This window comes from Echeneis naucrates, chromosome 11 (assembly GCF_900963305.1).
Source record: "Echeneis naucrates chromosome 11, fEcheNa1.1, whole genome shotgun sequence".
NCBI lineage: Eukaryota > Metazoa > Chordata > Actinopteri > Carangiformes > Echeneidae > Echeneis > Echeneis naucrates.
Window position 1 is genome coordinate 11,821,608 of NC_042521.1, and position 21,936 is coordinate 11,843,543.

At 41.4% G+C, this 21,936-nt stretch overlaps 2 protein-coding genes across 7 annotated transcripts in view; one reads left to right on the forward strand and one right to left on the reverse strand.

The window, feature by feature from the left end:
- Window positions 1-18,045, forward strand: tbc1d5 (TBC1 domain family, member 5). Of its 4 annotated transcripts, none has more exons than XM_029514768.1 (23): window positions 1-85; window positions 4,389-4,435; window positions 4,770-4,888; window positions 5,653-5,710; window positions 5,882-5,990; window positions 6,120-6,209; window positions 6,440-6,514; window positions 7,107-7,174; window positions 7,271-7,373; window positions 7,801-7,889; window positions 8,019-8,069; window positions 8,224-8,293; window positions 8,787-8,959; window positions 9,057-9,199; window positions 9,736-9,842; window positions 12,281-12,366; window positions 13,372-13,685; window positions 13,879-13,941; window positions 15,154-15,362; window positions 15,579-15,678; window positions 15,972-16,051; window positions 16,138-16,398; window positions 16,866-18,045. In XM_029514768.1, exons 3-23 carry the CDS (start codon window positions 4,789-4,791, stop codon window positions 17,100-17,102), a joined length of 2,586 nt encoding a protein of 861 aa, XP_029370628.1. In that variant the 5' UTR covers window positions 1-85; window positions 4,389-4,435; window positions 4,770-4,788; the 3' UTR covers window positions 17,103-18,045. The 4 variants fall into 4 exon arrangements, with proteins under 4 accessions (XP_029370628.1, XP_029370626.1, XP_029370624.1 ...); XM_029514766.1 differs by having other exon boundaries at window positions 13,375-13,685; window positions 16,803-18,045; XM_029514764.1 differs by having other exon boundaries at window positions 16,803-17,102.
- The window catches only part of LOC115051363 (inactive phospholipase C-like protein 2), a 19,838-nt gene continuing 15,663 nt past the window's right edge, over window positions 17,762-21,936 (reverse strand). For all 3 annotated transcript variants that reach the window (XM_029514762.1, XM_029514761.1, XM_029514763.1), the window contains 2 exons: window positions 19,953-20,062; window positions 17,762-19,751 (listed from right to left, as the gene is read on the reverse strand). In XM_029514762.1, the coding sequence (XP_029370622.1) occupies window positions 19,569-19,751; window positions 19,953-20,062 (293 nt within the window). In that variant the 3' untranslated portion in view covers window positions 17,762-19,568. The remainder of the gene's footprint in view (window positions 19,752-19,952; window positions 20,063-21,936) is intronic.

The following is a 21,936-nucleotide window of genomic DNA, read 5'->3' on the forward strand; positions in this document are numbered from 1 at the left end:
GCAGCACATCCGCCTGACCCACCACTGTTTACAAATCAGCGGAGTCCGACAAGGCAGGATGAGGAGTCCTGCATGAACTGAACAGGTACCTGAACCGGCTCCGGTACCGGCCCGCGGTCACTTGTGCGTCACCCAGTGCGCGCGCGTCCCACTGTGTTTCGCGCTTTTAGAGCAGCTGCGCGTGTATATCGGAAGTAGCGACAGGCCCGCGCGTCGGCTGGTCGTAGCTTGCTGTGCTAACAGCCAGGCTAAGGGCACTTTAGCTCACCTGTTTCCCGACATCTGGAGTCCCATCGGGCCGTCGCAGACCTCTGCAGCATGTGTCCGTGAGTCCATGTACCCGGCTCAGCCTCCCTCAGCCGCCCCGGAGCCGACACGGGACTCGGATCTAGCTTTAGCTGTAGTTTGGCGTTTTGCCCCGGCTGCACCGATAATACCATCTGCATCCGTGATGCACCGCGGAGGGACGCTGTCTGGCTTGTGTGTCAGCTTGTAGCTACATTGCCACTGCAGGCTTTGAATAAGAAAGTTAAAATTAGAGATAAAACGTGGCCGGTTTGTCTGTGCAGGCTGCACTCCGGGGTGCTGAGGGCTGGGAACAGCCAGCCCCGCCTGGCCTTCCACCGTTTAATTCGTTTTTACACCCCTTTCCAGCCTGACCGAAAGTTTTCACAGAGAAAAACACGTACAGAGTATGTGTTTGTCTGTAGGCTATTTGGAAAGTCCAGAGGATCAGCTGTTTACTTAAATAGCCCAAAGAGACACTTCACATTTACTGCACACACCAGCAGAAACAGTGAGAGGAAATGAGTTTCAGGTCAGCACTGGCTGAACTTCAGGGTCTGTTTCTGCAAATCACACCATGTTCCATGTTTCTTCCTTGTTTTTCTTTCATTACAGTTCCCTCTTCAGTTCAGTGTTTGGCAGTTTGGCACTCATTTTGATTTGCGACCTGTCAAAACATAGCTGCTGTCCAGCTCTGAGCAGTGGTTGCACGAGTCAGTTGCGCACATTTCCTTCATAATAATTTTATTCTACTAGGTTTATGGGAATAACAGTGAGGGAACACATGCCACTCTTCAGATTCATCTTGTGACTCCTTGTGGATGTCTTGACCCTAAGGGTTGGGAAGCTCTGCTTTACTACTTGTATAAAGACAAAATCTTATTTTGATTTTTTTTTTTTCCTTTTTTTTCTTTCATTCCCCCCCCCTTGTCATGTGTGGTCATTGAATAAGTTTAACACCCGGTAAGGTCATGGTATTTTTGCTATGGTTAAGATCTCAAGCATGTTCTCAAGGTCTTTTGAAGCATGTGACTGAGGGCTCCTCGGCTCTCACTGTATGCTGAAGTAGAGGCATGTGAGTTTGTTTAACTGAGGGTTTTCACTTTGACTGAGCTGCAATCTGCTGCTGTGACTGTAGCTGCCAGTGACAGCTTCGCTCATCACCGTTTGCTGAATCCTTTTTGAATATTCATCTTCTAAATAGTCCATGCCCTGTTTCGTCTTCTGAATCTGTTTCACATTAGACTGCTCTGGCAATGGTTATAAGCTGAAATAAAGGCTGGTGAATGCGTTTGCCTGATGGCTAATATCATTACTAAATTGTAAACTCTGGACTTTTTTGAAATTGATGGGAAGCATTTTTTAGAGAAGCTCGTATTGTAATTCCGTCCAGTCTCTTAATGGAAATTTTGCAGGCGCTTCAGCAAAACATTTAACACAATTGACTAATCTGGGTTTAGTTTCAGAATACTTTAGCCACTGTGCTTTTAGGCCAATGAGCTTGGAGCAGGCATGAAAAATATCTTAATTTGGGACCAAAAACTGCCTGTATGTTTTGAAGAGCTGACTTGAATTTTACTTTGTCCACTTGATTGCCAAATGAGCGCAGACACTCTGCTGCTCCTGTTTCCCTTCAGATGAAACACGGTGCTGGGATCCTCTCATGACAGGAAAGAATGTGTTGCTGCCCAACTTGAGTTGTCTGGCTCAAGTTGTGGTCCCTTTCAGAGTATGTTGCAGGAGATGAGGAATTATTATGTAGTCCACATTCATGAGCATTATTGAAGGAAGAGGCTTGGGGTGAGGGTGTCTGACTTGATATTGGTATGCTTTACACAATCAAAAGCATTGGTGTTGCTCCTGTGAAATCTTGTTTGAGGCAATCACAATCAAATTGGTTCATGAAGTGTTATGTATGTAACCAGATAATGTAATGGCTACAGTTTGGAGATTTATCTTCATGTGCTTGTTGTTGTAAATCCCAGAAACAGATCCTCTACCTCAGAACAGATGGACGCAGTGTTATTTGTCTGTTGATTTATTTATGCATTTCATTATGTATTGATTTGATTATTTCATGAAAGATTCGTGTTTTGAATTATTGAGGTGTCTCCAGGTGCTGTGGAGTAAATTATGCAGAAGCTAATTTGCCTTGATTATTATGTAGTAAAGTTAGGATGTCGTTTCACGTTCGACACTGGGAAAAGTAATGAAGGCAGCAGAAGGCTAAGAGGAGACTTGCTTCAGGCAAGATTGTGCTAACACGGCAAGGCCTCAAGTCTTCTACCTGCATCATCTTGCACTCACTCACAAAGGCTTATGCACACAAGACATGCCTCCTCAAAGCACAGTGAGTGATCTGTGATGGCCTCTTTGCAAAGTTTAGAATGACTTTATTTTTGGAAAGATGGGATAAAGCACTGCTTGTGTTTGCTGGCCTGCTGGGAAAAATGTGCCTTAAAATATCCTTTGAGTCAGATTTTAGACAGAATGTAATAATATAAATTAATATTTTGTGCAAGTTGACTACTTTTATTTTTGCAGTTGCTCAGGAGAATTGAAATCTTTCATGACAACCTTTCAAAGTAAAAGCAAGAAATGGGCTATTATTGGATATACCTACTCAGAACATTCCTCTTTTCTGTTTTTCCCTATAGTTGTGGATTACTTACAATTATTTAATGGTATAATGTCATTTTTATGAGGGAAAGTAGGAGAACTGCACAGACTTAAGGAGAGCATTAGTCTTTGAGGAGAACAGATGTTTCCTAAGAAAACAGGCACATACATTATGCATATAAAATAATTTATTTTTTGATGCCATGTGTAGCTGATTTATTGAACGGTGTTCCATTCACATAGTTAATAGGTTTAAGAGATGCCTTTGTTGTGTTATTTCCACAATTAATAAGAAAAAAAACCCATAATGCTCTGTGGAAGCGTGCTATTCTCTAGGCCTGTGCATCCGGCTAACCATATTCATAAACGTGGGAATAATCCCAAGCCGGATAAAGGATGGAGGCAGAATTGGTTAACCTAGATTGTTCCATTTGAGAGAAAGTTAAACTTTTCGCAGAGCGGGGTTTGTTGGCAGAGAAGGATTGGCTCAGGGTTTACGTGATTCTTATTGTATTTTAAATGTAATGTTTTCTTGTGTATACTTTTATGCATTTGTATTTGCAATGATAAATGATGTGAATAATTAATTACTGAAAATGTAATGTAATTGCAATTATTAAACTAATCTTTGTGGTAATTAGTTGTTTCAGAGACTTTTAACAAGCTACATTTCAAGTAAATGAGCACAGTTTCTTTATTGTTGTCTTTTAATTTCTTTTTCTGATTATTAATTGTTAATAATAAATTAAGTAATAATCAAGTTGATCAATAATCTACTGGGGGCCACTGTGGACTGAACTGATTGGTTAGATAAATATATGCTTAGAAATAACTGGTTGTTGTAGCTGTTATCATTGTCTTTGTAAAGTTTTCAGAGCACTTGCAATTTACAATGTGAGTACATGCTATACTGTGACACAGATTAACCAGCACTTGAAAACAGGGAATTAGTACTGATTCTTGTATATTTGCATTTTTTATGTAACAACTGATTGCCTGGGAATAAGTCATTAATCTTTACTGATAAACTTTGCAGTGTATTTGAAGACAAGCCCAATTTTATCAGAATATCTATTTAATGCCCCAATTTGCCTGCTTAGTAATCTTACTAGCACAACTGCTTAGCTTTAATATATCATCTTGAGGATGGTGAAGCACCAAGCAGCCCCTGTTCATTTAAGCCATTCATCACTCACTAAAAACTGCCTGTTTCATTTTGTGCTGTGACATTCTGTAAAATTCAGAAGGTGAGCAGTTTTCTATTTGACCGTCAGTGTTAAAAAAACGACAGCTCCTTGATTCTAGGCACCTAGACGTCTAGACGTCAGGGCACCTGAGGGCACTATAGTTGCTAAATCACATTTGTTGTTCAACTACACTGACACTTTTTTTTTTATAGCTGACTAAATTATGTTGTGACCTTTGAACTGCTTGTTGTTTACTTTCCTTCATGCTGAAGATGTTTATTTTCCCTCAACTTGCAGAATCGTCCTTTTCATCTGAGGCTGTGGGGAATCAAAAGGCTGTGACAGTAAGTGCTGAGATACCAGTTCATGTGTGATTATTTATAAATTGCAAGCATGGATGGTTATTGATCACTAGCTAGTTTTTAACTATACCTTGGAGAGGTCGGCGGTTGGGGTCAGTGAGAAAACAGCTTGTGAAGACTTAAACAGGGAAGATACTTGTCAACAAAGACTCCAAACTGACTGTCCTGATATGGAGATTGACCTTTGAACAGAGGAAACCTTTATCACTAGGTCTTTTGGTATGAGACCTTTTGGACTTCAATAGTTTGGTTTGTAGTACAGTGATTGTCTTTAGTCATGGCTTATTTCTGTATTCTTTACCATTTCCTTCTCCAGGTCCAGCTGGGTCGTGGTCATGCAGCATCCCAATTTTGAGACTCGCCACCCGCTCCAAACAGATGAGCAGCAGGAGACAGGGTTTGACCCTCTACACACTTTCAACAAGATCCACAGCAGTATGTCGACTCTGATGTTGCTCAGCGTTGAATTTTTCTTTCTTTCTTTCTTTTTCTTTTTGCATCCTGCCATAAAGATGAGCTCTTCAGACACATTTCGGAAACACAACGTAACATTAGCTTACATTGGATCCAACCTGTGTTTTTCTGTATATTTTAGTGAGCCCTAAAAGAAGCTGCTACCAGTTGATGAGACACAGAGTATAGGAGAAAGTCATGATCAGTTAAACCACTAGACATGAAGTGATTAAAAAGAAAAAAGAAATTTTGAAACTGACTGAGAAGAGTGAGTCATAGACGTGGTTGGCAACGCCTCCAGGCTGAGATGTTTTTTTATGTTTACGTGAGAGAGAGTAAATGAGTAAATGTTGGGGGCTGGTATGTTACTGATGAATATTCATACTGAGTGTCCCTGTGGAATGATCTACTCCTGTAACTAATGTTGATAGACAGCTCTCTGACTTGAATCTGTGTTCACCTGCAGGCCAAATTAGACTTATTACCACCAATAAAGACAGACGTTCTTTCTGCCATCACTTTGCTTCCCTCTGGCTCTTTCCTGTCTCCTGCATGACATGGGGGAAAAAAAAAAAAAAAGATTCCCACAAAAAACTGATGGGTCATTAGGAGGCAGTAAACAGGCCACTTCTTATTACTGTAGTCAAAGGTTATGTTTTTGTTTATGGCCGTGTTCACTTTGTCATCTAGTTTTACTCCTTGTGTACATCACCCCCTTGTGGTTGTGTCTGTGCCCGTTTGAACAGGAGGATCTCTTGACAGCAGCAGTAACTCACAGTCTCAGTCAACCTTCCTCTCATACAGGTGAGTGTTTCCAGTATTTTCTCATGTGAGTTTACCATAAACTCTTGGCCCAAATCACCGCTCCAGCCTCCCACTTTACTGCTGGATGACACATGAGATGGAAGACCTTGCCCAATTTGGTTTGAGAATCTCATAAATCTCCACGTCCTCTGTCTCCCCTCCACCTTGCAGGAAAGAATGGGACGACTTGTTCCTCAACAGTAATTACCTGGCCAGGATCCGGCAGGCAGGTATCAACGGTCGACTGAGGAGCAGCCGCTTTCGGAGCGTATGCTGGAAGGTAAGTGCCAAATTTAGAGAGATTTGATGAAAGAGGCCCTGCCAATTTTTTCTGCCACTTAATAGTCAGCGTTTCTGGCAGTTTGTGAGGGAAATTCATGTTGAGAGAACGAATCTTGTGTGTCTGCAGTTGTACCTGGAAGTTCTTCCTGAAGACAAGGGACAGTGGATCAACAAGACCAAGGAGCTCCGGGGACAGTATGAGAAGATCAAAGAAACAGTGAGAGCACCACTCTGTGGCTATTTTATATAACTGCTTTTTTATGGTGTAAACTTGTTAGTTATTCTTGAGGAACTGTTGGCCCAAATAAATGTTTATTTTAATGATTTTTATGAATTATTTGATAAAGTCCCTCTTTTCATAACTTTTAAAACCAAATTGTTGCCATACTAATTCAAACTCGGGTCACAATATGGTGATGCACTGATCTGTATTCATTTATGTCTCAGCACATCACAAACCCTCGCAAGGCTGCAGGCCAGCAGGACCTGGTTGTCAACAACCCACTATCCCAGGATGAAGGGGTAGGTGTGGACGTGCGTGTGCATATGTGTGTTGTTCAGTCTCTTTTTATCTATTCATCAACTGCCTCATATTTGCATTTAAAATGTGACCCTAATGCATTCCCTCTAGACTCATTATTATAATTAGACTGTTTCAGTGATTCAGCAGAATTTATTTTGTAATTATTGAGCCATTTAAATGATTTTGGATTGGGCGATAAATAAATTGTATACAAAAAAAAAAAAAAGACCAAAAACCATTTTTTCAAACCATCTTATTAAGTGATGATATGTACATGCACACAGCCACACTCATATTAACGTAACAGCAATGCAACATCACAGCGATGCAAAGTAAAATAGACTGTAACAGGGCGTTTCTAGAAAGAATGATTAAAAAAAAAAATTTAACCAACGATAGAGTAAATAGTGAGGTTTTCATTTAATTTTTCTCAGTTGGTACATTTACATTAATTGCGGGTTTAGCTTAAAGAATTTGAGTTCATGCAAGCATACAGGTCAGTATATATGAAGAATATAGTCTTGATAATTAAAATGATTGAATGGAACTTTTTAACTTCTAAACTCATAACATGTTTTCTCTCTTGTCCAGAGCCTTTGGAACAAGTTCTTCCAGGATAAAGAGCTGAAGGGGATGGTCAAACAAGATGTGCTGAGAACGTCAGTATCATTGCCTGTCTATTTAAAATGATTTCGTTTCTGCCACCAGCATAAAGTAAACCTCAGCTCTGTTTTATTTTCTAATATTTCTATAAGGTTCCCTGAGATCCATTACTTCCAGGATGAGGATGTCAGGACCAAGCTGACGGACATTCTATTCTGTTATGCCAGAGAAAATGAGCAGCTGCTGTATAAACAGGTATGAACATGTGACAAATTGTCCCGACATCTCATCTACACTTTAAGGTAAAGGTTAGCTTGTCATTGAGTGTTTGAAAACAGATCCTTTTAACACCTATATATCTTTTAGGTGCATGTGTGCGTTGGCTTCTCAGTGCTCACACAGAAAGAACAAAAATGCCTTTGTAAGCTAATCATTATCAGGATCTGTTACAGGTGCCAGAAAATGAATAGGTGACTAGTACAGCATCTTATTTGCAAAGTGAAAGTGACATATGGCGGGGTAGTGGCTAACAATATCTAAATTAAATCTGTCATTGCAGATTAGAAACCGCGTACATCGCTTTTAAAGAAAGACTGACCCGAAATGAACCGTGTTTTCTCTCTACACCTGCCTTCTTTCATCTTCCCCTTCCTTCACTTTGGTCTCCCTGGTCTATCTACAGGGGATGCATGAGCTGCTGGCGCCCATAGTGTTTGTCCTACACTGTGACCATCAAGCCTTTCTGCATGCCAATGAAACAGCCAGCCCCAGGTCAGTCCTCACAGCTGTAAAACTGTAGCTTTCACCCTTTTATTACTACAAACACCCACAGATCTCTCTGGGCTTCAGTTGCGTTATCTGGTGAAAGATCACTTTAATCTGACTCTTTTCTCTCTACAGTGAGGAGATGAAGTGTCTGTTGGATCCAGAGTACCTGGAGCATGATGCCTAGTGAGTACCGTCTTCATAATGTACAAATATCTGATAAGAATAATGTGCCCGGAGTGAGAAATGTAATTAATTTTCAAATAATTGCAATTTGTTTACACGTGTCATTGTTTTCTTTCTCCGCCACATATACACTCAACCACACTACTGTCAACAGTGCTATGTTCTCACAGCTGATGGAGACAGCAGAGCCATGGTTCTCAAGCTTTGAGCGGGAAGTGAGGAAGGTTAGTTTGCAATAAAGAACGGCTTTTGACACTTTGCATTGGGACACGGTACAAGGTGGTCAACCTTAATGCAACATACAACATTAATGTGCCAATGTAATCCTTAACATTTCAATCCTAGTTGATTTCATGGCACCTGAGGTGGTAACTGAGAGTATGGTTTATTATTACAGCACACATTAACAGGGGCTTCACCTTTTTGTTATGCTTTTGCCTGCTGTATTCAAAGCTGAAAATTGCTGTTGTCTTGTTATGCAGATGATGTCTGCCTCTTGCGACCAATTTTGCTTCACAATAAAATCCTCTTTGTGGTTTGCATTTGCAACACACATCAAACAAGATTAGATACACATGCCTGTAAATCCTCCTTAAAAGATAGTATATTTGTCACTTGCTTCTTTTCAATGGGTAGATTTTTATCAAATAGACACAGATGCTTTTACTTCATGTTAATGTAATTATTTACGAATTGCATAATGATCTACTCCTCAAGGGTAAGGAAGAGATGCTGACCAGCATACCATTCGCCCGGCCCCAGGACTCAGGGCCATCTGTTGCCATAGTGACCAAAGTCAACCGCATCCAGGACCAGCTGGTGAAGAAGCATGATGTGGAACTGCACATGCACCTCAATCGACTGGAGATTGCACCACAGATCTACGGCATGTCAGTATTTACACACAATGTTCCAGGTTGTCTAATCCTTCTCTTGACCCTTTCGCTGTACACAAATAGTTACAGTGTGTGTCTTTCTCTCCATCAGTCGTTGGGTACGTCTGCTGTTCGGTCGTGAGTTTCCCCTCCAGGACTTGCTGGTGGTGTGGGATGCTCTGTTTGCTGACAGCATAACTCTGGATCTGGTGGACTACATCTTTGTGGCCATGCTGCTGTATATCCGAGATGCCCGTATGCCCCATTTATTGCTGAAATAATCCAATAGTGCCACATGTATTTGTTTTTGTTTTTTTTCCCACATTTAATTGTATAAGAAGCACCTACCTTGACAAATGGGTTTTCTTCAACTTCATTAAATCAGATGGAATCATCTTGCTTTTTATACCAAACTGTGGATCTTTGCTAATAAACTTAGCCCTACAGATTCCAAAGTTCCCAAGATTGAATACAAAACTCTGACGTTGTTAACCCAAAGTAGTTCACTTCTGTTATAACAAAGGGTTTGCTTTTTTTAAGAGATGCAAGAGCTGATAGTAAAACTTTAGGCACACCTCACTGTGTGCTCTGTTAAGCAAGATGCAGTTGTAGCTGCAAACACAATATAGGAAGTCAGAGCGCAATCTCTAATACTATGCATCAGTTAAATAGGGAAGTTCAAACTCTGACATGGTGCAAATACGGCATGTGATTTATTTGAAAGGGACCTCTGGTGAGATAATTAAACAATTGTCACCCTCACTAATTGTGCATTTGTTTCTTTTTTTCAGTCACTGCTAGTAACTTCCAGACATGCCTTGGCCTGCTAATGCACTACCCTCCAATCGGAGACATCAATGCTCTTCTCCAAAAGGCTTTGTTCCTCCGTGACCCCAAAGTAAGCAACCACACATGTGGCACAATTGCTATGGTGAACTGATACCCTTTTTGTGTTGCATCACACTTCAGTTTCTCCTGGAAGTCCTGCCTTGGGGTTATTAACACCCTCATTGTACGTCAGCAGTCACAGGTTGAAATACGGAAAAGAAAGACAAATGTTTCAGAGAAAATTAAATGTATTTGTAAAATTTTGGTGAGGTATGCCTAGTCACACCAATTTTAATTAATAGTTACAGCTAATAAGATACTGTGCAGAATGATTTCACTTGTTTTCTGCAGACGTTGGAGAGGATTTGCTGAGGTGAAACACTCACTCAAACACAAGTTGGTGGGCTGAAATCCTCAAATAACAGACATGTAGTTTGCAGCTCTACTGATCTATGAAAAGTGGCTAAGGGAAAAAAAAGGTGAAGTTAAAATTGGCAGCAAATCTTTCAGTTCCTCACACTTCAGTGGGTTCATGTTAATGATATCAAAGCATTTAATGCAGAGCACAGGAACAATTCATCATTCGGTCATTGTTGTTAACTGGGGGAAACGTGAAGATTAAGGCAAAGTTTCACAGATACATACATATTCAGCACTGACACTGAGTAATAAACTCCCTGTACACCCAATGTAATACATGGATAAAGGTCGTTAAGGCCCAAAACATTTAAACAGTATTAGAAAAGAGGTTGTAATAGCCACACAACTATAGTACCATTTTGAGCAATAATGAGCCTTGCGAATATGAAACATAGACTGATCGAAAAATTAATAAAAAATAATAAATAAAAATTAATATGTCCAGAGAAAAGTGTTGTGAATCTAGAGGTAACGAGAAAAAGGTTTCACAAATATGTATTTAGTTTTTTGTATTCTATTATTAGATCGCTTCAACTGCATTTCATCTTTCTTAGTTAAGATTTATGACAGTTTGATGGCGAATACCTCTTTTGTTTAAAGTATAAATATGCTAATTTGTCTTTGGCAAGAATAAATTCTAAGTAGAACTTGGAGGTCCCTCAAATATGGTCACATCAGTGTAATAGACTAGTTGGAAAGATATTTTAAGGATGCTGCTTTGTCTGTTTGGAGCTGATTAGAGCATGGTATACTGCAGAGCTCAGTCGAGGCATCACAGGGTTTATACCCTTTCACATACACCGGCCGTCCCCAACCTTTTCCATCTCATGACCCACTGGAAATTTGCAAAAAAATGTTGGCAGCCCACATCTGGCCAATAAAGAGGTGATATAATGCCTTCTCAGTGCACTCAATTAAATATGACTGAACTTTCTGTTTCAACTAAAAGCATGAGGTGATAAATTTTTCTTTTTTGTTTATCCAAGGTTGGGGTTCACTTCACTTCAGCAATTCAAAGTCTGTTGCTTGACTTCTCTTTTTTTTTTATTTTTTTTTTATTCTTCCTGTTGTGAACAAATTTTCATATTGATACTTCATGTTTGCTTAAAAATGTAAATGCAACCTGGCCCCAACCATTGGGAAACACTGGTATATATGCAGTTTTCACTTACTTGAAAAATCCTTTCACCTCTTAAAGACTCATTTGCTGGCAGAAATATAAACATTACACAAGTTCTTTTGCCCCTTGTTATAGAGGCATTTCTTTGTCTAGACTCAGAATAAAAAAGTGTTTTAGTTATTAAAAATGTTATCACTTAACTTTGGTGGCTGCTTTCTTTTTCACTGATGTAATTAATTATTTGAAATATTTGATTGACACACGCAGGCGCTGCTATTTCAAGAGTGTCCATTTGATTAATGAGGAAATGTTGCCAAGTGCAAAAACATTTTTTTTCTCTCTGAAATATTAAAACTTGTCGAGGATGTAATGGTCAGAATTATGATTGGGATTTTTTTTATTCTTTTTTTGCTTTTACATGTCTTTCCTGCCACACTCCTTTTATTTGAGAAGCAGTCAGTCTTGTGATCTTGTGAAGTATGTAAAGTCTGGTGTTAGCAGTTCTTTTACCCAAGCAACACTCTGCTGTCAAATCTTCTTCTGTTCCGCCTCATCGTTCACTATCCTTTAAACCCCCCCCCCCCCCCAAAAAAAAATAAAAAATACAAAAATACAAAAATAACAAAAACAACTCGCCACTGCTCTTCTGGGATGAAAGTCCAGTAAGGTGCTGATCAGACATGACAGTGTCTCCTCCAGGTGAACAACCATGTCAGACCGTGTTTGCATCACAGTTGTACCTTGGGGGGTCGTCATCCCTAATAAAGGGGTGGGTGTTGAGGCCTGTTGCTTGTGAGCACTGACCCAAAGAGATCAATGCTTTCTCACCTCATTGCTCATAGATACAGATTTTAGGTTCACTTGTTTACACTCTGACATGTTGTTTATGTTGTGCACCTCTAAATCCCATTTGACCTCTAAATAGGCTAACACACAAAAAAATGTCTTTGTTCTGGGTCTCATTGTAGAACAATCCGCGGCCTGTAAACTACCAGTTTCAGCAGAACCTGGATTACTACAAAACAAGAGGAGCTGACCTAATGAACAAGACACGGTAAAACACACAAATGCTCAGAAATGCTTTTCTCTATTTAGGGTTGTGCAATTAATGAAAATACAATCCAAATTACAATATGGTAAAGTGCAATATCCATCTCATAGGAGCTACCATGTTTCTTTCACTTGTCGGTTAAGATAAAGTCTTGTGGTGCCACAGAGATGCCCCAGCCCACAATTTTTATTTATTTTTTTTTTTTTTTTTACATATAAAAGAAAGTCTTTCTTAGCACAAAAATTCCATTATCATTTTAAATGCTTTTGAATCATTGAGTTCTTCCATTGAAAGACTTTTTGGTTCAGTTTCAAGCTGTTTCAAGAAATTTCTGGATTGATCTGTTCTCCAAATTTGGCTCAACTTCCCTCTCTGCTTCCACTGTCTTAGTTGTGAACTGACACTGACTCCAGCTTGTTCATTTCAGTTTGAATTCCTGTTGTAGCTTTCCAAATGACGCCTGGGCATGCCACTCAAACTGTTAATTAATTAATGTATCGACATCTTTGACACCTCTTCTTTGTTATTGCTCCATGAAAATGAATTAACAGATTCTGGAAACTTCCTTGAACTGGCAGTGAGAAATTTTACTTTAATGAATGAAGATTTCAGTCAAGCACACACGACGTGGCAACTTCTTCGAAGCGAAGAATAATCTTTAATTGAATCCTATATATTAATACTTTAGGATAGCCAACTCTGAAATCTCAATCATGCAAGAGTTTGCTCTCATTGACACCAGCAGGATGAACAGCAATAAACAAGTAGACCAATTTTTTTGTGATGTTTGGCATTCAGAAACCAAATAGTGGAACAATTATGTTTCAAGTTTCTGTAAACCACGTTTCAGTCTGTATAGAAAATAAGTGGCAGCCTGGAAGGTGCTTTGTGCCGTATAGAAAGTAAAGATCTAAAACATAGGAAACCACCATCATTGTTCTCTCTGCAGGCTTCGTTCCTTTTTTCTTCATCTAAACTAAAAAAAAAAAAATTTTCTCTCCCCCCCAGTAGTGGTTCTGGTACAAAATCAGCCTCTCTCAACATCAACAAGGTCTCCAGCAGCCTGTTGAGCTTCGGCAGGAAGCTCATTGCTCCAGCCATGTCGGGCAGCTCCAGCGGAATCACACCCATCAACACCGAGGTGCACTCATCCACTTCCTCTTCCTTGTCCACCTCCCCTGCTTCAGTCCCTGCGCCCACCCTACCTCACCCGTTGGCTGAACCCCCATCAGGACACCCGCCGCTGCTGACCCAGAGCAACACCCAGAATCAGCACTATCGCCTGCTCAAGTCTGAGAGCATGCCAGTCCACCTCAGCAAAGGTAAGTGACGGAGAGAAAGTGATTCCAGCTTATCTCCAGGACTGCTCCATACCTACCAGCCACTCATCTGCTCATCTTTGGTGGCAGTCGTTGGCAGTTGTGTGTTAGCTGTACATTGAGCAGTTTAGATTATCAGTGTATCTGTTAAAGAAATGGCTGTGACAGCGTCAGCTTTGACTCTCCTGTCTGTTAGATGTAGTTTCAGGTGCAGTGTCTCAGTTCTCTCTCCCAGCCCAGACTCATGGTGACACACAAGGTAACTGTTGCCATGGCAATCGCTTGTGTGATTTCCTCTATTCTTGTGTCACTGTTGTTGCTTGTCTGCACACAAGGTTTGTGTTCTGCTCCTGCTGCTGGATTAGCTGTTAGTAAGGCACGTGTTCAGAGTACATCCACACAGCGTGTAATCGTGAACTGTGACCAGCAGAGGGAGATCACAGCTCGCCTCATTGGTGGAAATCGGACATTATGAATGTTTTGTGATGTCTGCCTTAAACACTGCTTTAAACATGTGCTCCAGAGCTTGTGTGTGCTTTACAGTGTTGTCTGCCACACGTTTGCAGGCTTTCCTGCATCCTTTTGCAAATCCAAAGACCGGTTTCCTCTTGCGCCTCTTCTGTGGAGTCTAGAGTAATTAAAGACTTGGACATTTTTAATTTAGATTTATTAAAATATGAATACAAGCCTATTATAAATTAATTGATAAAATTAGTTTTTAAATGTTGGATTAATTGAACAGCATTCACAAAGCAGAGGGAACTCTTGATTGGTCCAGGTCTACACGTGACACCTGCCAACACACAACTCATGGGCAATAGAGATCGTTCTGCTCTGTGAAGTCATTCAAGCACAGTTATATGGAAAACTAAAAACTGTGCTGTCACATTTTAAATTTAATTCATTAGTTCATCATTTCAAGACAGAATAAGGACACCATTAATTGGCAAAACTAATGATCTTACTCATTTAGTTTTACGTTTTGTGGATTAATGCATACTTTCAATGCAAATCTAATTGATTACTTTAAATTTTTTTAGATTTAAGAAATTCTTAAATTGAATTAAAAACTGGAAAAGTCTATATATTAGTTCAGTGACTCAATCCAGGCTTTGTGTTTTTGTCATACCTTCTCCTCCTAATTAAATGTTAAAAAATTGAAACTTGACATCTCATTATTTCTTTAGCGACAGAGCTATTTATAAACGTGTGTCTATTTTTGTACGATGTGACAAAAATCAAGATCCACTTACTAACTTTTTCTAGGTTTTGATCTGAATCCTAAGGTTTCATCAAGGATTTAGTAGGTGGACCTTACATTGAAATGATTTAGCAGACAAGAACCTATATGCTCAAACTATATACAGCATTCTGTTGTAAAAGCTTGGAGGGGTCTACATCATAGATCCATACCCAGACTTGTGTTAACATCCTATCTTTGGCTTCCCATCCCTCTCTGTCTTTCTCTCAGGGCAAAGCTCAGGGACAGTCAGCTCCTCTCCCAGCACAGAAAGTTTCTCTGGTGGGCGAGGCCAACCCACTGCCTCCCCACCCCTCCCCCCCTCCAGAGGCAGTGATGTCAGCGCTTCCTCTCCACCACTGTCTGCCACCAAGAAAGAGTCTTTCTTCAACATCACCCGCTCCCGGTCTCATAGCAAAACCATGGGCAAGAAGGAGCTGGTAGGCACTTCAAGCTGCTGTCTGTTCCAGGAGCCTTTTTGTTTTTCGTTTCACTGGCCACCTGCACATGTTTCTTTGTGTCTTTCTTCTTCGCTGTGTCATATTTGCTCAGATTTTGAACCCTAACCTGCTTTCTGGGCTTCTTTTGCCATATTCCTTTATGTTCCTCTCCACTTGCCCGGCTGTGATTTGCTCTGTGTTGTGTGTTACCAAAAGGACGAGGACCTGGAAGCCCAGGTTTCTTTCCTGCAGGGCCAGATCAATGACCTGGAGGCCATGAGCAAATACTGTGCTAAGATGATGAACACACACATCTGTAAGTTTAGCTGTAGATAATCATTTTCAGCATCTAAAACTGCAGCCAATTTTAACTGTATAAATCTGCACACGCTTCTGCTAAAAAGCAGTTAAATGTAACTTTCATTTTTCTGCCTTTGTACAGAAATATGAACATGGTATTTATGTATTTAGACTTTAAAATCATGTTCTAATGTCATGTAAAGAAACTGCACCTGGTTTCAAAATGTGTTTGTGTCCACTGTCAAGGATGGGGTATGTAGTGCTGCACTGTTAGACTGGGCTCATTTCTACTTTCTTCTTCTACAAAAGGTAAGATCCAGGAGGTGATTCTCCAAGAACATCTGGAGAAAGAGGATGAGGTCCTGGTGTCACTGGCTGGACTCAAACAGGTGAGTGCCGTCGACACACGAGCATGTACACTGTGCTTTAATGTTAATGGTTTACAATTGTTTCTGGTTGCCTATTGCTGTCAAAGATCAAAGACATCCTGAAGGGGGCGCTGCGCTTCAACCAAAGCCAGCTTGAGGCGGAGGAGAACGAGGAGATCACTATTGCTGATGATCACTACACCTCAACAGCGGCTGCTGAAACCAGTCTGAGCACGAGGAATCATCCTGTTGGCCACCAACAGCGAGAAGGAAACAGCAGGCGGAGCCAGGACTCCGATCTGGATGGGAGCACAAGTACAGATGAGAAAGAAGAGGAGGAACAGGCAACAACCCCACCTGAGCAACAGGTTAATAGTTGATCAGTCATCTCATAGGATGCCAAACGAAGAGACCTGCACTCATTTTGTATCGGTTTTAACTAGAATGCAACAATCTGTTCGGAAAAGATCAGTTTTCAAGTACTCAAGCAGCTTCAAATCCAATCCTCTTTATTCCAATAAACTTCACACTATGTGCGCAAAACAATCCATAGTTTGTATCTGAATATTATTCTCTGGAGGATTAGGTAATGCGAGACTAAATCTGCACCATTAGAAATGGATCAAACCCAAAATCGGGCTTCTTAAAACAAGTTAATGAATGAAAATGCTTATTCAACCTTTTGTTGCAATTGAATATATCAAGCTTTAGGGCTAAAGATGCAGCAGACTGCTGTTATACGGCTCTATACTTATGTCCATCTGATATGCAGGTGGCATCCTCCCTTGGCTCTGAGGGAAGTAAACACTGGGATGACTACATCCTTGTTTCCCAGGATGGAGATCTACAGGCTGCTGAGGGAGGAGGAGGAGGAGGAAGAAGGGCTGTTGCTGAGCACACCCCTCCGATCAGGCGAGGCCGCGGCCTGGTACGAATGGAACCTGAGGGCGCCACTGGGACTTTCCACGACCCACTGATGGCTGGCACCACCTCGGGCTCCTCCAGCCCTGACGAGGGCTCAACCCACAGCAAGGACTCAGATTTCACCATCGTCAACCCACTTGACCTGTGAACGAACAGATCACTCCTCTCTCCCTCCTCCCCGTCTTATACCTGTATCATATCCCACTCTGAGGGGTGTGGTGGAGAAACCTGACTTTGGATCAGAGGTGGGAATCTGCAGGGTTTGGTTTTGCACCGCTGGATCACTGCTGTCAGCTTGAAAATTGCACATGTGGACTGTGACACTTGGAGTCACAAATACATTATTCCCCGTCTCTTTAACTGTCATCTGTGCCACTTCAGTCCTGTCTGAGTTGATGCTGTATGCTATCTCATCTGCCTGATACTGATCTCATTATGTCATGTCCCTTGACTCATTTAACTGTAGTCCTCTGCTCTGCACAGACAGGGCGTCATCGAACTGCTTACACTATCACCACATGCTCATTCTTGGGTTGGACCTAAAACTTCAAGGAAAGACTCTTCCCTCTGGTCCTGCTGTACTGATTGAGGGCGCCATGCTCCGTTTCTTCTGAATGTGAAACTCTGGCCATAGCCCTGCTTGCATTACTTATGTCCGTGTCCTTACAGAGGAAACTCATCTGATACTCAAAAGGAAAAAAGGACAAAGCCCCTCTGTCGGTTGTCGAGGGCAACTTCTCCCCTTCCTTAACCAGTGCCTCTGATCATTAATCTCGTCTCAACCAAACAAAACCTGACTCTGTGATCTTCCTTTTTTTTTTTTCTTTTTTTTTTTTACTGTATTTTTAACCCTTAGGCCTTTAGTTTACTGGATAAAAATTATTAAATTATGGAATAAGTTGGGTTTTTTGTTTTTAAAATTGATTGATAATTATGGACATTTTTAATGTGGTTATTGATAATTCTCATTTCTCAGCTGAGTTGTTCTTGGTTGTGTGGAAACCACGTAAAGCAGCGCACAAAGAATGTCCCTCTTGCTGCCCATTCAGCATAATCATCTCTAGACAAATAAAACTACATTGCTCTTGCTACTCACTGACATTACCATGTTTGTTGTGGGCTTGCTCTGCTTTTACATATAAATGTCAGGACTTATCAGTGTAATTATGTTAAGAATTTCTCAAATTTTACCACCATCAAAGGAAGCATTGAAGGCGCTCAGGCTTAACATGCATTCTTGACCTGAGAGAAAACTAGTGAGGGGCAAAAATGTCAACGAGATCCCTTTAGTAGCTGACATGATTATCACATGATCTTCCTCCTCAGATGTTTCCTGCACAGGTGTTGAACTATGGATGTTGGTCTGTATGATAAATCTTGACAGGGCTTAGGGGTGTTAGCCATAATGTGCTTTCTGCAACATCAGCAAGCAAACATGCTAAGATGGAGACCATGCCAGAACATGCCAGTGAGAAGCAACTCCCATTAAAGTAAACCTCATCCAGCAGAACTGTAACAAAAGCGCTCATCGCTAATTTCAAAACTAGTTTATTTCCATCTTGGCAGAAGGAATTTAACCATGAACTGCAGCGTTTTACATAGCTGAACACATTAAGCCTCATCTACTGCACCAATAACACGTTTCTGGAATGTTTTCATTTAGGATCAATAACTTATGTAAAATAGTCTTTACAGCAAAAGGATAGAATTACATAATAAAATACTGTACAGTGTTTTGCACTCAAACTAAGCACTTATGATAAAACTTCATTTGTTCCCTACAGACGCAGACGTTTACAGTCAGAGTTGAACATTATGGCCGTTAACTGGTGTCATTAACACAAGGGCTTCGGAAAAATGCAAAAATATAGAATTGTATATGGAAACAATATTTTTAGGGTGAATTGAAGGATTAAATGGCAAGACAAGAGACTTAAAAGTGATGGACGAAGAGCAGCAAACCAACACCTACAAACTCCTAATGCAAAAAAGTGGAGATGAAGAAAGTGTGTGTGTGTGTGTGTGTCAGTGTGTCAGTGTGAACTGCACTGGTTCAGGGGATACAATGTTAAAAGACCCTCCTTACTTGATATTGCTGGGTAATGTAGCAGCAGCTTAGTGACATCACATCACCAACACGTGGAGGTGGCAGTTTTTGGCTAAAGTTTGAGTCAGACTGTGCTACAAAACTGACATGTTTCTTCCTCATGACACCTCAATAACATTGCACATAGGAAGTGGGCAATAAACATTTGGTGTATTTACAGCTTAATACAGTACAAACAGCTAAACCTTGGCTTCCACTCAAGCTACATTCAACTCCCTGTTGTCATTTATTTTCTGTCCCCTCACACTACCGCTCTGACATCTACATCTGTCGAGTGCTTGGCATTAAGCGGGTGGACGGTGGCTGCATTTTGAAGACTTTTACATTCATCAGCTCTTCTGTTCTTTCTTAAAAACAAGTTATTTGCTATTCCGCTCACACAACATTACGAAAGTCGCTCACTGCGCTGGACTAATATTTGAGGAAAAAATGACATTTGGAGGGTTTGTCACAGCAGCTACAACAATAATGTGGTTGCGTCGCCTCTCCATCTCATTTGTTTGCTTGCTATGCCAAGGGTCCTCTAGAACTGGTGGCGGGCTTGTCCTCCTGGCCTCGGCGCGTTTGGGAGCGGACTCTCGTCACCCCTCGACACTCCTTGGTGAGGTTTCCAGTTAAAGCGGCATCGTGGACCTGCTTCATATTCTCCTGGACCTCGGCCTTGGCGTGCTTCAGCAGGTCAGCCTGCCCCTGGACGTGGTAAGAGGAGGTGAACGGGGGAGATCAGGGTGGAGGACACAGGAGTGGTGGGGACAGAGCGTAGAAGTGGAGAGAGGGTGGAAGAGAACGAAAAAGATGAGCAACTAGCTTCAGGCCAAAACATGTTTTGACGGTATCCCCCAACAGCTCTTTGGGTTTGTGTTTGTTTGTGTGAGTGTGTGTGCTGCTGACCTTGAGGATGGTGATGTTCCAGCTGAAACTCTCCAGTGCTCGGCTGACCTTGCGACCTCTCAGCCCCTCCTTCGCTGCCAAGCTCTGCAGTTTCTCATGAAACTCCATCACTAGAATGGCAAACACATGATCACTGCAGATTACAGCTCAGCACACGATCACCTCTTATCCTATAATTCCTGGATACACGCACATATAATTTGACTCTGAAGTTGCTGAAGTCACTTAGCAACAGTGTGTGTTGAACAGCTGAGCTCTGGCAATAATCAACTAGGGACAAAGTGGTGATTTTCATGTCTGTGTACGTGTCCAAGTTAAATGTTTCTTCTTGCTCTCTTGTTCTCACAAGTCTTCACATTCACCTGTTCTGCCATCACAATATCTGGTTTATGACCTGCCTGAGCGTTTCTATCATCCACATCCTGTCAGCTCTCCTGTCCTTATGGGCCTTCATTTAGCTGCGTAGAACAACTTGAACAGTTAACACAGGGAATCCTCACTAGGAGAAGCTGAGTACATGTGATGACAACAAGTCCCATGATCCCACACCACATGTAGTCACCAAACACTTTCTTTTAATATTGTTTTGATTAGGAGAGCCAAATTAGCAAAAGATGCACTAGCTTCAGGGTTTACCACAGAATCTATGAGGAAAATCCTTTCTCCTTCCAGACTGAAGCTGAGACTGGATCTTTACAAACCCTCGCACAACCAAATGGGTTGACCAGTGAGATCAAACACCATATCAGCCAATCTGTGAGCAGCAGATACCACAGAGAAGGAATACAGAGCGTTTAAAGTAAAGAAAGATTCAAAGTCAGGCCTCCAGCCAGTTAGTGTGTAATAAGTTGTGTTGTGTGTCTGGCTTCCTCTGCCCGCCTTGGGCCACTGTCCTTCTGTTACCATGGAAACCCAGAAGTGGGTTAACATGGGGCACACATCAATAAGAGCCATGACACACACAATGAGTAAACAGATTGTGTGCCAGTATAACAATCCCTCACTCATGAGACCCGTCTGTCACTGAAGTCCACAAATATGGACACACACCTGCACACACATATGCTGTCACTGCCCCACATTCACACACACCTACAGAAGTTGCCTGAATAATAACCTTTACCATGTGGTTGCTAGGCAACTCAAAGCCTACGTGCCAATGTAGTGTGTGTATGTCTGTGTGTGTGAGAGAGTCTATTTCCTTGTGAAACGATGTGAAGCCAACGGACGGGACATTATTTCCAAGCCAATACTGGGACAGTGTGTGCGCACAGACAAATACAAAGAAACAGTGTGGTGGCCGTGAGGCCAAAATAACCTCCAAGACCAGGAAATTGGGACGTAACAGGAAGGAAGCTTAACCCTCATTTCCTGTCCTCTATACGACCTGTGACCAGCAGTAATGGAAAGAGAAAACTGACAGCTCTGCCTTCCGCTGCTGTGTGAGAAACAACAGGCATCTCATTAAGTGCAGCATATACTCGTCCAGATGTGAGTCTCATCGCAGGAGAGGTCGGGGCCCTGGAGGAAAAGCAGCTGCTCAGTGGAGCCTCTGAAAGGGTTGGTTCACCCGAAACCCAAAAATAATAAAGAAAACAAAGCTGCTGGCAGACGACTGATAGAGGGCGCTGCCTAACACATGGCTGTGAAGACCGAAGCTTCCCACTCACCCAGTCATTCAATGATCTACTGTATGAAAGCAACAGCAGACATGTCAACCAGTTTTAAACTATTTATATACTTTTTTTTAAACCATATCACGCACATTTTTCCACCGTACACTCATCCATAATGCATACTGCACATTTTTCTCTGTTGTCTATAGCGATCTCTGTTTGATTTGTAATTATATTTCATTTCATTTTGTTGGCACAGAGCTGTGGTAACGAGCCAATTTCCCCAAGTGAGATCAATAAAGTCTCATCTTCTCTTGTAGAGGATAGAAAATATCCTCCTCGCTACATAACTGTAATAACTGTGAACA